General features: G+C 41.0%; 1 protein-coding gene across 2 annotated transcripts in view; it reads right to left on the reverse strand.

The window, feature by feature from the left end:
- Positions 1 to 13,001, reverse strand: part of Znf385b (zinc finger protein 385B) — a 284,662-nt gene that overhangs the window by 264,264 nt on the left and 7,397 nt on the right. Inside the window, exon 3 of one of the 2 annotated variants that reach the window (XM_034495527.2) lies at positions 4,133 to 4,261. In XM_034495527.2, the coding sequence (XP_034351418.1) occupies positions 4,133 to 4,261 (129 nt within the window). Of the gene's footprint in view, positions 1 to 4,132; positions 4,337 to 13,001 lie in introns of those variants that run through there. The other variant, XM_034495524.2, reaches the window with a different exon arrangement.

The raw sequence follows: 13,001 nt of genomic DNA on the forward strand, positions 1-13,001 counted from the left end.
TTCTGCCATCACAGAGTAGGCATAGTGGACACAAATACTCTCTTTTTTATTTTACCTTGCTATAGTGAGTTCAGGCTTCTCTGCCAAGTAAAGCCCATAAGCCTCTTGGCCTTTCTAAGAAAGCCATGGGGGAGCCAAACAATGAGTCCCAAGATTAGTAAGAAAAAACATTTAAATAAGGACCAGATGGAGTGGTACAGCAGAGGGAACTATGGGAGAAAACTTCCATTAAGCATACTCAGTACAACCAAGGAAAACTAATTTATAAATATTTCAAATCTGATGAAGTCTTGAAAATGTTCTGACAAGGGATAACAATTGGAAGCTAATTGTATAATCCTCGTTTATTTGAAATGTCGCTGGCAGCTATTATTTATTGTTCTGCTGTTATTGATTTATTTTAGTAATTATAGGAAGCTTTCACATACTCATTATTTCCATTCTACAGCACTATTTTTACCCATTTTAAGTTTCTGAAATGGTAACTTAACAGCAGGCATGTTTAGGCATCAAATCCAAAAGCAGAAATGGATTGCTTTTGCAGAAACAGAGAGCCTCTGTGTTGGCTTTTGTAAGAACAGATTTCATAGGCTGTCACCTGGAAACAGCCTCTTATTGGAAAACAGGTAGGGAGGCTTGACTAGTACAGGACAACTAGCCAAACTTGGAGTCAGCTAAATAACAACCAATTTTAGAATACCCAAGACCCAAATGATGCATGTAACATGATAATAGATAAAATTATTACTATTTTTTAGCTAAATTTAAAGTTTAACTAGAAGTCCTATGTGTTTTTACTTTGCTAAATGTAGTAGCTGAAAACAAGATCTTTCTAGTTCATTAGTGGGAAGTAAGGAAAAGAAAGTCAATGAAAAGACTGAGCATTGAGGCCAGACATGTATGCTCTCATTAATCCACATATACCTCAGCAACACACCTCAAAACAAATTGTAAACTCCATCAATTATCCAGACCGTTGGGAAGTAGGAAGGTCCTAAAAACTAGTCATGTTCTCAATTACATAAACTTTACCCCCCAAGGGCTACATTACAGAAGTAATCGTTTTTAAAAATCAGTCCAGATTGTTGACCTTTGATATAAAGAGCTGTCCGCAGATCACTTCCTCAGGACTCCCCAAATTCTATTACTTATAAAGAGAAATTGCTGGCAAGATTGAGGCAGATATGACAAGTTGGCTCCTCAAGTGGATTTTCTTCACTGTGTGTAATATGACAAATCCCACTATTCTAGAGAATTCTGACATACTAAAGCTTTTCTAAGGGCTTTCATTGAGTAAACGCATAGCATCATCTAGAATTTCAAGAGAAAATGTCAGTATCTGACAACCTTCTAATTCTCAATGCACAAACACAATTAGTTTCCTGGGCTTTGGGGTGAGAAATGTGAGTTATTTCTAAAAACAAAGTCTACCATACAATGTGATGATGGCTGAAGACTCCTGAAAGAATAAAAGGTCTTTACAATTATGCTTCGTCTAAAACCACATTGCTTTCTGATAAAAATGGCATGTATTACATTCTGGCATTTCAACAATAACATTTTTATATTAAATTACTTTTTAGATCTCTGTCTCTCTGTCTCCGTCTCTCTGTCTCTGTTTCTCTCTCTCTCTCTCTCTCTCTCTCTCTCTCTCTCTCTCTCTCTCTCTCATGTGTGTGTGTGTCTCCATGTGTGTGCATGTGTGTCTGTGTGTGTGTATGAAGACTGCATGCACAGGTGTCCAGGAGCTAAAGTTGCCAGCAGTTGTGAGCTAACCCATGGGTGCTTTGAACTGAACTCAGGTCCTCGGCAAGAGCAGTACATAGTCCTAACTGCAGAGCCCTCTGGAGAGATGGTTTATCTTGAATCTTTAATTGAATGTAATCACTTAAGTTAGGCTAAGATCCAAGAATAAAAAGAAGGAAAAGATGATGGAATTAAAGGTTTCAAAGGGGCTTTCAGAACACACAGGAGGAAAACAACATATTATCAACATTTCAATATATACAACTCAGTCCACCTGCATGCATGTTACACTATGCAGAGAACAAACACTCTAAGAAAATCATTAGTTTTATTACTAAGAATAATAACAAGAACACATTATTCCCTTAAATATCTTGGTAGTTTGGGTCACCTCTGATTCAAGAAACTCTCAACAAGTATTACCTTCTGATGGAAAGAAAAGCCCAAGGACGGCACATTCATTTCATCTACTGACATTCATGAAAGCAAACAAAAATTGTTTTTGAAATTTCAAGATTAGGTCTTTTCATGACAGAAGCTATTTTTCCAAAACTGTTAATGTCTCTTCAGACAGTTTCAATTGGATGCCTGAACTCACCTTGCTCTGAGTACATACACACACAACCAAGTATCGGTTGTTTACATAACATGTGAGATGTGCAAATGCTTCCGACAGCCTATAACTGGGCTTTAGCATGCATTAGCAGAGAAGCAGGGGAGTGTCATGATGAACTGCAAAACACGGTCAGGCCCAGCAGAGTTGTTTCTACATATGCATTGCAGTGAGGGGGACAGATACTGTACATTGCAGAACACAGCTCTCTTTGATGTCTCATCCCAGAGAAACTCCAGGGCTGGACCATGTCAGCTTCTGACCTGTGCATCTTGGATAAAACAGCATAAAAAAACTTTGGAGAAATGGCAATGGCTCCAAAGCAAAAGTAAGCTTGTCTTCTTGAGGGTCTTGCTGGGCTCCCCCCACCTGTCTTCTCCTTCTTCTTCCTTTTCTTAATTTTACAGACACATTAGCACACACAATCAGCTTTGGCAGAACACCAAAATCCTGGTAGTAGACCGTCAGTTGACCAGTACCATACAAAAGAGCTGCTAAATGAGAAACCATGTGCTTGGTATAAAACTCATTTCATGCCTTTAAAAGCACACAGTGGCTTCTATCGAGATAGTGGCCCTGGGACTTGCCGAGACAGATTGGTGAACACAAATGGTTTGCTCCTGATGTGACTGCTTAGCCAAGCTTTACATATGGTGGCAATGAACAGGCTTCCCGAGTCTTTGAAGAAGCACATACTCATCTGTAACTTTAAAGCTGGAAACTATAAACAGCAGCCTCAAGTGCATTTAGCAAGAAAAGCACACTCACATATATGCTCAAATCCCATGTGCCATGTTATCCTCCAATCAAGAGGAACAAATTTCTCTGTGCTCCTAACATGCCCAATGCATAATAAGCATAATGCTATCTGAATACATTACAACATGCATGCTCCCTTTCTTATACAGAAACAGCTCTGATCACATAAACTTACAGTGGAGCAGAACACAAGCAATAGGATCTCTAGCAGGAGGCTGACTTTGATCCTGCCCTTATCTTATTGGCTTCCCAGTGCCCCGTACTTGAAATGCTATATCAGACCTTTCTGAGCGTGATTGTCTGGTCATTTAACTTTCCCTGGTGAGCGCCAGGGAAAGTTACATTTTAAAATGATAAAATATGCTACATTAAAATATCACATCTAGTCCATGCATGCTCCATAAAGAAATACTGTTCATTTTTCCCTCTTGGTCAGCATACCGTCACTAGAAACCAATTACTGCAGGCTGTCCACTGCATGACAGGTCGTAACTTTTAATTATTAATAATGTCAAGCTTAACAAGGTGTCATCTCCAGTATGCAAGCCGTTGCTCTCACTTTCTCAGCTACCTTGTAAACATGATTTGTTTCCTCCTACATGTTTTTCATGCCAAAGATTCTGCAGAACGTATTTGGTTTATAGCCTTTTTAAAAAATATACCTGAAACACATAATAACACCGCTAATTGCCTACTTTTGGTAATGATAGCAAATCGCATATCACTGACTTGTTCTGAATGTTTAAAATGCAGAGGAAGTCACCTGCTGGTAAGATGTCCCCGGCACACAGCTAGTACAGGAAAAAAAGAATGCTTATCACACCCATTTAAGAGAGTTACTCCCCAATAAAATTAAAGGCTGCTCTATTTGCTCTTTAATTTTCCCCTTCAGAAGTGCCAGCCCGATATAATAATCACCAGTGATGACTCCACAGGATTCAAAACAACGGTTAAAAGAATCTGTTACTGGCATCCCAGACCCCAGCACCCAAGTTTTAGAATAAAGATGCTCACCTCTGCTGGGAAGTCCACTCCACATCCTGGCAGGGTTTTCAGCAGCTTCACGAGCAACCAAGTTGGATAAACAAAACTTCCAGGATGCGGCCAGCGTGATGTACGGTGCTACCGGGACTTGGCTCCAGCCTGATTATCCGTGACAGCCCCACAGTACATCAGTGCCGCTCAGAACCTTCCCGTGGCTGGCTTATTTCACTCTCATTGAAAATCCTTTACACGCTGGCAGCATCTTAGGGAAGGACGAACACGCTCTGAGTCATTCGTTAAGAAAGCAGAGCAGTTTCAATCTGGATCTCTACGCGTGCTGAAACCAGCAGCACTGTCAATGTACGAGTCGGAGGTGGATTTGTGCCGAGAAACAGGCAACCTAAGCCTTCATTATCAATGCATGAAATCAGCCACTGTGATCAAATTCAAGCAAACCACAAAAAGGATGTAATTATGAAAGGCTCCACAGATTTAGCAACAAACGTTGTGGAATGAAGAATCGTCTTTCAAAATTGTGTGAACGTTAAAAATAGCTCTGGCTTTTCAACAATAAGCAGGGTACAGAGAAGAAATCACTAGTCTCTCGCATAAGCACTAGGCACTAAGGCTGCAAAAATCAAAATAGCTATAGGTTCCCAGCACTTCTTCATTCACAAATGAAATCACTAGAGCCTAGGACAATTATGGTGAAAATTTCCCATATATTTGACAATGTCTATTAAGAAGCAAGTTAAATATCCTTTAACTCTTAAGTGTCCTCGGTGAATTAAGGTGACAAGGGAAATGTGCACAGCTATGACAGCACCAGAACAAGCTGTTACCAGTTTAACTCTAAGATAAGTTATTACAACAGCAAAAATGTAAATGTATCCTGTGTGACAAAAGGAATGGCCATGTAAAAGACAGTATTATATCTGCAATATCAAAACTTCACTTATAGTAAGAAAAATCTATATTATACTCATACATCCCACTTCTGGCCAACCCCAAATTTAAATATTTACCTTCTTAGATTATTCTTCCTCTTTTGTTACTAACAAATAAGATGCAGGAGCCGGCTGATGTGCTCTTTACAAGGCACAAGGTAACCCAGAAAGGAGCAGTAATTTGGTAGCAAAATACATGGCTTTGATGTGTGCGTGCAAAGTGGAAAGCAAAGCAGGACACAAAACATTCTTCATAAATCACCAAGATAAGCCCAAGCAATTCCTAACGGGCTGCATTCACAAAGGACACGCTTAAGGTTCTGTTGTAGTTTTTAAACCAGGTTTTAGGTTTTCACTGAGTCTGTGAGGGTGGAGCAGATCAGGATGCTTGCAGGAAAGCCGGATTTGACTTGAGAATCTGTGAAGGACTGGATCAGTGCTAGGAATGTGACTGGCTCCAGGATGCTCCTAACAGTGTGTGCAATCTAAAACACCTGTGTAAAAAACGAGCACTAGGTGTAACATTCATTTGCATGACAGCATTTTGGAGCAACATCCAACAAGGCATTCATTCCAATTGGGGTTCCTCACTCTGTCTCTAGATGCAGGGTTGACTCCTTACACACTGGTGACTCTTTTGTGGAAACAACGTACAGGCATATATTGAGTAGACATATACCCAGCATGTGTATAAATGCACATACCCAGGTACTATCACCTTTTGCAGTTATTTTTGCCTCTTAAATTCCATTTATTTTGTGAAGACTCTAAGGCAATAGCTGAATGTATCAGGAGACCATGATACTGAACACCACAAATTTCCCAACTACTCAATAACCTTGTATTTCTTTCTTTCTCCTCTTCCCTTTCTTCCCTACCCTTTTCTCCCCCAGATACAGACACAGGTGTCATCTTATAAAGTACTACATGGATGGCTGTGTCTAAATATCCGTTTGCAGTTGTTACTGCAAATAAAGAACCCTAGCAATAAGATAATAGTTAAAATTATGGAACTAGAGAGATGGCTCAGTGGTTAGCAGCATGTGCTACTGCTGCAGAAGACCTGGCTTCCACTCTCAGCATTCATGTGGTGGCTCACAACCTTCTGGTAACTTCAATTCTAAGATACCCTCTTCTGGATTCCGAGGGCACCAAACATACACATGGTGTTCATATATACGTGAAGATATTCAGACATACACATAAAATAAAAATCAAGGAATCAAAAACTTTGGTATGTATTCAATTAGGTTTTATAAAACATTTAGTTTGTGATGCATTCCAGATGCCAGTATTTTTTTTATCTCTGGAAGGTGACACTCCATTTATACCATAAATGACTGGCATGACATATCCTGCAAGATCTGGAGCAATAACCCTAATCAGACACACTAACATTTCTGTAGCAAAATATGCATATTCATATATGACAGAATAAGTAAACATTACAATTAACCTCAGATCAGTTCAGGCCAATTTTTCCATCCGTATGAATTATGAAACTTCCTGGTTTTTGGAACTTCTCAGGTTGCAAGAATTACACAGTAAAGGCTTTCTGCTTTAAAGCTCAGGCTCAGAAAGTGGTACCTAAGCGGGACTTGTCTTGCATAAGTAAAAGACTTGGGCGGGCAGCGGTCCTTTAGCAGGAAAGGGGAAGATCCTAGGAAGTCTGAGGTACAAAGCAAAGCAAAAAGGTGGCAGTAATACAGGGTGACAAATCTAGGACATGGGGACCTCAGGCAAGAAGTAGCCATCCAGGATTACTTCACAACGACAAACCCCACCCATAATATAAACCACCCACTGGTTACTTGACATAAGGTAGGGGTGTGTGTGCATGAGTATGTGTGTATGCATGTGTGTGAGTGTGTGTGTTTGTGTGCAGTGTATGGGAAGGTCAAAGCAGGACACTGAGTGCTCTCTATTATTTTCGACCTTGCTGCCTTGAGGTCTCTTGCTGAAGTAGAATTGTGTGCCCTCTAAGGCTGGGTGGACAGCAAACTCTCAGCATTTGTCTGTCTACCCAGTGCTGGGGTCACAGGCAAGTGCATTCGTGACCAGCTTTTTACATGGATGCTGGGAATTTGGGATTAGATCTTTCTGCTTGGAGAGTGAGCATTCTTACATCCCGAGCTATCTTGCCAGCCCCACTACATTAAAGTCAAGAAGAAATAGTAAAAGGAAGAATGCATTTTCAAAATGTGTGTAGTTGGGTTTTATGCTTTTCTTACTGTTTTCTCATTGTATCCATATACAAATTATCCAGAATGCTAAACATTACATGGGACACTGTTAACCTTTCTATCCGATTTGCGTCTACTATGTGTAGACCTCTAAAATAACGCACTTTAAATTTTATTTTATATTTTTATGGGGATTGGGATGTTTGTTTTTGCCTGCAGGTGTATCTATACACCGAGTGTGTGCCTTGTGCCCAAGGAAACCATAAGAGGGAGTTACATCTCTTGGAACTGGAGTGAGAGATCACTGTGAGTCACCGTGTGAGTGCTGAGACTTAAACCTGGGTCCTCTGGAAGAGCTCTTAAACACTGAGCCATCTCTCCACTACCTTAAATAATGCATGTTCAAAAGTAAGCCTAGTTCAGACCTTTAGCACAGCAAAGCTTGAATTTTACTTAAGGCTTTGATCCTACAGAATACCAGCCACTCTCAGAACATTTCCTAATCACCTTTTGGGAAGTAGGCTTGCTCTGGTGGGGAATCACCGAGGGCAGGGATGTGAATAAAAGTCCTCAGGGTTCAGGGCTCTAATCTTAAAACCTGGAACATGACTGTAGAATCATTTTATAAGGGAAGGAGAAAAACCACATTTTTCTAGTGTTTTGAGTTTTTGTTTGTTTGTTTGTACATAAATTCACATTCTCTCTTTAGCTACCAAAGTGAAATTTTGATGGTTTGATAAAGTTATTTTAATTTGTAAACGTAACTGGTTTTCCTGGATGGTGTGAAACACAGAATAAAATCGTAACATCCTCACCTAAAGGTCATACTCTTCTGACATATACTTCTAAAGCATGCACATACAGGAATACGTGAACTTCCAGCACTGATAGGACAATGGTCTTTGGACTAACAATGCAGGCTCATAAGAGAGTGACCTCTGGAAATAAAGTGGGTCAACACACCATGAATGCTGTTATACTCAGCCCATAAAAAATGCAACACCTAGCCTGCACAGCTCCTCCAGACTCTTCATCTGCTGACTACTTCACAGTTGGCCCAAGAACCAACGCCCAGAAAAGACAAAGCCAAATACCAACGACACAGCCAGCTGTAACATGCTGCAAGGATTTCCAACTGAGGCAGCCTCCTTCCTTGATGCTGTTAAGGTATGAAAGTAGAACATTGGTGTGAAGAGTCAAGTCAGTCAGGGTGACAATACATGTGTCCCATGGCTCATTAATATTACATCACCATTGAGCCAGCTACCCAAAGCCTTTCTTCCTAGCTCATTTTAAAAGTGATAACATTTCTTTTTCAAGAAGGCATCATCAGGGCTTTTAAAATACCTTTGATGATTCAAAACACTGACCACCAAATGCTTGCTCTGATGGCCTGAGACTTGATGTTCACACATCAAGTGTTGCTATTTATTTTTCAAAATTTAAAAACTGATACTTGATGCTAGACAGCCCTTATCTTTTAGAAAAGACATACACATGAAAGTTCATAGCCCAAAGCACCCTACACACATAACTCCTTAACTGAAAATAAGGCCAACCAGTCCTTTTAATTCTTTTAAACCTTTTTATTTACAATCCTGTGTGTATTCATTCTGTAGGATCCTGTAGGATTCTGTTATATAATTAGCACCTTTGTTTACCATTTTAACCACCTGTACAAAATGCGGAGCTGTTTTATGATGATTTCAAATCTACGTCACCAGTATCTCTAAATTTGGGACATCATCCAAACTGGCAAAGGCTCTCTCAAAGGTGAAGCATTTGGGGGAACTGGAGTGACAACTTCAGCCTGCATCCTATTTCCAAAGGACTCTCATTAATAAGAGCCTCAACCCCAGTAATCTCTTCAGTAAGACTCTGAATCAAATATGCCTGGGGATACAGATATGAGCCACCAGTAGCATCCTTGCTTGAATATAGTCAGGATTTTGTAAAATACTTCAAAATTAAACAGGCACCAGTACAGGTGAGACAAAGACTCAGAAAATACCCAACATTCCCATTCCCGGTGGTGTGCATCAGCCTCTGAGTTCACATCAGTAACAGATAGTTCCTGGTTCTCTCATTAGGATCTAGGAAAAATAGTAAGAGACTAAGAGATGCTCATGTCTATTCTCAAAAGTCCCAGTGTGTAGGCTGCTTCCCTCTAAAGTCCATTATGTCATGAAAACTCATAGGCCCTGCCCAATAACAAGACAGTATGATCATTATTATAAGAAAAAAGTCTTTTTAGGGGCCTGGGGTAAGTACATTGTACCTAGCTTAGCCACCTGCCTCACACTAAAATGAAACTGATAACTTCTTCAATTATTTGTTATGTTTTCACCTAGGCACTCATGAATCAAAAATTTAATCAGGGCCAGAGACAACTCAGCAGTCTGCTCTTCCAGAGGACAAGGTTCCATTCCTAGCACCCACATACTGGCTCATAACTGTCTGTAATTCCAGTTCCAGGGGATCTGGCACCCCCTTCTGGATTCCATGGGCACCAGGCACACAAAAGGTGCAAAGACATATATACAGGCAAAACACTTGTACACATAAAAAAATAATAATAAATGAAAAGAAAACTAACAGTACATGGTATAGAACATTACCTGTAAAGACTGCACTAGGGAGTTAGACGCAGGAGAATTATAAATTAGAGGCTGTCCTGGGCTATATAATGAGACTCCTGTCAGTATCAAAAGAGAAGGAATGGGGAGGGAGGAAGGTAAAACGCTACTGGAGTCCCACGTGAGTGTGTTCTACTAGCCCTGTCTGCATCGAGCACGCAGACCTAGACATTTCCAATATCCCTGTAATATTTCTCCATAAGAGGGGTGATAACAGATCATTTAAACAGCCATCTTTATTCTCCCAGACTGGAGAACTGGCTTTCCTTCCACTTCCCCAACACTACACAGAGGACTCCCCTATAGATTTCCTAGTGCTCATAAAAATGCTTACAAAGTCTGGAAACATGTTTCTGCCTCTGTGTGTGTATCCACACACAATGCTCATCATTTTTGTGTGCTTCGTCCTTTTCCAAACTCCAAACGGAAATTCCACCCACATATTCGGGAATAAGACAACTCACTCACTTTCTACAGACTTTGGGCACCATCTTGTGGTGATTCTGTGTCATTGCAACTTCAAGTTTAAAGTTTAAACTTCAGGTATACATTTAATGTCTGGGAAAATGCACTTGAGGATACATTTAGTGTCTTTAGTATACATGAGTCGCAAAATGAGAGACAGAAATCTGTGCATTCAACCTCCCACACATATTTTATTGGTCATAGTATCCAATACAGTGTCTCACCCCCACAAGATATGTAATAGCACCTTTTAAAATGTAGAATAGAATAAGGGAACAGTTTGAAAGACAAAACCATTCAAGAATCCTTGGGGTAAATGAACCACATATTTTTATCCATTCTTCAGTTGAAGGACATCTAAGTTGTTTCCAGCTTCTATCTATTATGAATAAAGCTGCTATGAACATAGTGGAGCACGTGTCTTTGTGGGATGGTGGAGCATCTTTTATATGTCCAGGAGTGGTATAGCTGGGTCTTGAGGTTAGACCTATTCCCAGTCTTCTGAGAAGCCCTCAAACTGGTTTTCAGAGTGATTGTACAAGTTTGCACTCCACCAGCAGTGAAGGAGTGTTCCCCTTGCTCTACATACTCACCAGCGTGTGCTATCTCTTGAGTTTTTATCTTAACCTTTCTGATAGGTGTAAGGTTGAATCTCAGAGTCATTTTGATTTGCATTTCTCTGATGACTAAAGACACTAAACATTTCTGTAAGTGTTTCTCGGCCATCTAAGATTCCTCTGTTGACCTCTGTACCCTGTTTTTAATTGGGTTATTTGGGTTGTTGGTGTCTTGAGTTCTTTATAAATTTTGGATATTAGCCTTTGTCAGATATAGGGTTTAGTCATCAGAGAAATTCAAATCAAAATGACTCTGAGACTCTACCTTACACCTATCAGAATGGCCAAGATAAAAACTCAAGAGATTTTATTTATAAAGATACTCTCCCAATCTCTAGGCCGCCATTTTGTCCCACTGATGGTGTCCTAAGCCTTGCAGAAATTTTCGGTTTAATGAGGTCCCATTTTTTGACCCTTGGCCTTAGTGCCCGAGCCATTGGTATTCTGTTTAGGAAGTTGTCTCCTGTACAGAGGAGTTAAAGGCTATCCCCCAATTTCTGTTCTATTAGATTTAGTGTATCTGGCTTTACACTGAGGTCACTGAGTTTTGTGCAGGGTGATAAATATGGATCTATTTGCATTCTCCCACATGCTGACATCCAGCTATTTACACAATGGACACAGCCATTAAAAACAAGGACATCATGAATTTCATAGGCAAATGGATGGAACTAGAAAATATCATGCTGAGTGAGGTAACCCAAAACCCAAAGGACATGCATGGCATGTACTAACTTATAAATGGATATTAGCTATAAAATACAGAATAGTCATGCTGTAATCAACAGATCCAAAGAAGCCAAAGAACAAGGAGGACCGACCCCAAGGGAGGGTGGTTGAATCTTTCTCAAAAGAAAAAAATATATAGATATGGGAGGTTAATGGAAGAAGGGAACTGGAGAATAAGGAAGGGTGGGGGAGGGGAGAAGGGTGGAGCTGGAAAATCACATGTAGAGAGAGCAGGGGACAGAGGGGAAATCAGCAGTGGGAGAGAGCACAGTCTCTAGGATGTGCCAAAGAACTGGAATGGGGGGAAACCTCATAGGGTCTATGGGGGCAACTCTAGCTGAGACTCCTAGCAGTGGGGGATATGGACCCTGAAATAGCCACTTCCTGTAGCCAGGCAAGACTCCCAGGGGAAGGATAAGGATAGCAACCCATCCACAAACCTTTGACCCAAAAACGTATCCTGCCAACAAGATGTACAGGGACAAAGAGCAGAGATTAAGGGGATTGCCAACCAATGATTGCTCCAAACTGAGACCCATCCCATGGGGAAGAAACAGTCCTTGACACTATTAATAACACTCTGTTATGCTTGCAGACAGGGACCTAGTATAACTGTCCTTTGAGAAGCTCCACCCAGCAGCCAATGGAAAGAGATGAAAAGACTCACATCCACACATTACTTGGAGATTGGAGAGGATTATGGAAGAGTTGGGAAGACTGATGGGTTCGAAGAGGACAGAGACTCCACAGAAAGACCAACAAAGTCAACTAACCTAGACCCTTGAGGGCTCCCAGAGACTAAATCACCAACCAAAAAGCAAGCATGGCTGGACCTAGTTCCCCTGCACATATGTAGCAGAAGAACAGCTTGGTCTTCACGCTCCAACAACTGGAGCAGCGGCTGTCCCTGAATCTGTTGCCTGCCTGCCTGCCTGCCTGCCTGCCTGCCTGCCTGCCTGCCTGCCTGTGGATTCTGCGCTCCTAAAGGGACAGCCTTGATCATCCTCAGTGGGAGAGGAAGCACCTAGGCCAGTAGCAACTTGCTATGCAAAGAGGAGCGGTAGTGGGGGATGACAGCCAGAAAGGGGCTTCCCCTTCTCAAAAGAGAATCGGAAGGTAGACTGGAGGGGGGAATTGCATGAGGGGGTTCTGGGAGGAGAGGAGGGCTGATATTGGGATGTAATATGAATAAAGAAAGAATTCTGGGTGTACCAAGGAGATTCACAGGCACAAAGTTTCCCAATGTTACAATTGGGGAAACCTACTCCATCATTTTAATTAACCTCCTGCTGCAAAGTAGGGCGTTAGCACTAACCTTATCC

This window comes from Arvicanthis niloticus, chromosome 2, assembly GCF_011762505.2.
Source record: "Arvicanthis niloticus isolate mArvNil1 chromosome 2, mArvNil1.pat.X, whole genome shotgun sequence".
NCBI lineage: Eukaryota > Metazoa > Chordata > Mammalia > Rodentia > Muridae > Arvicanthis > Arvicanthis niloticus.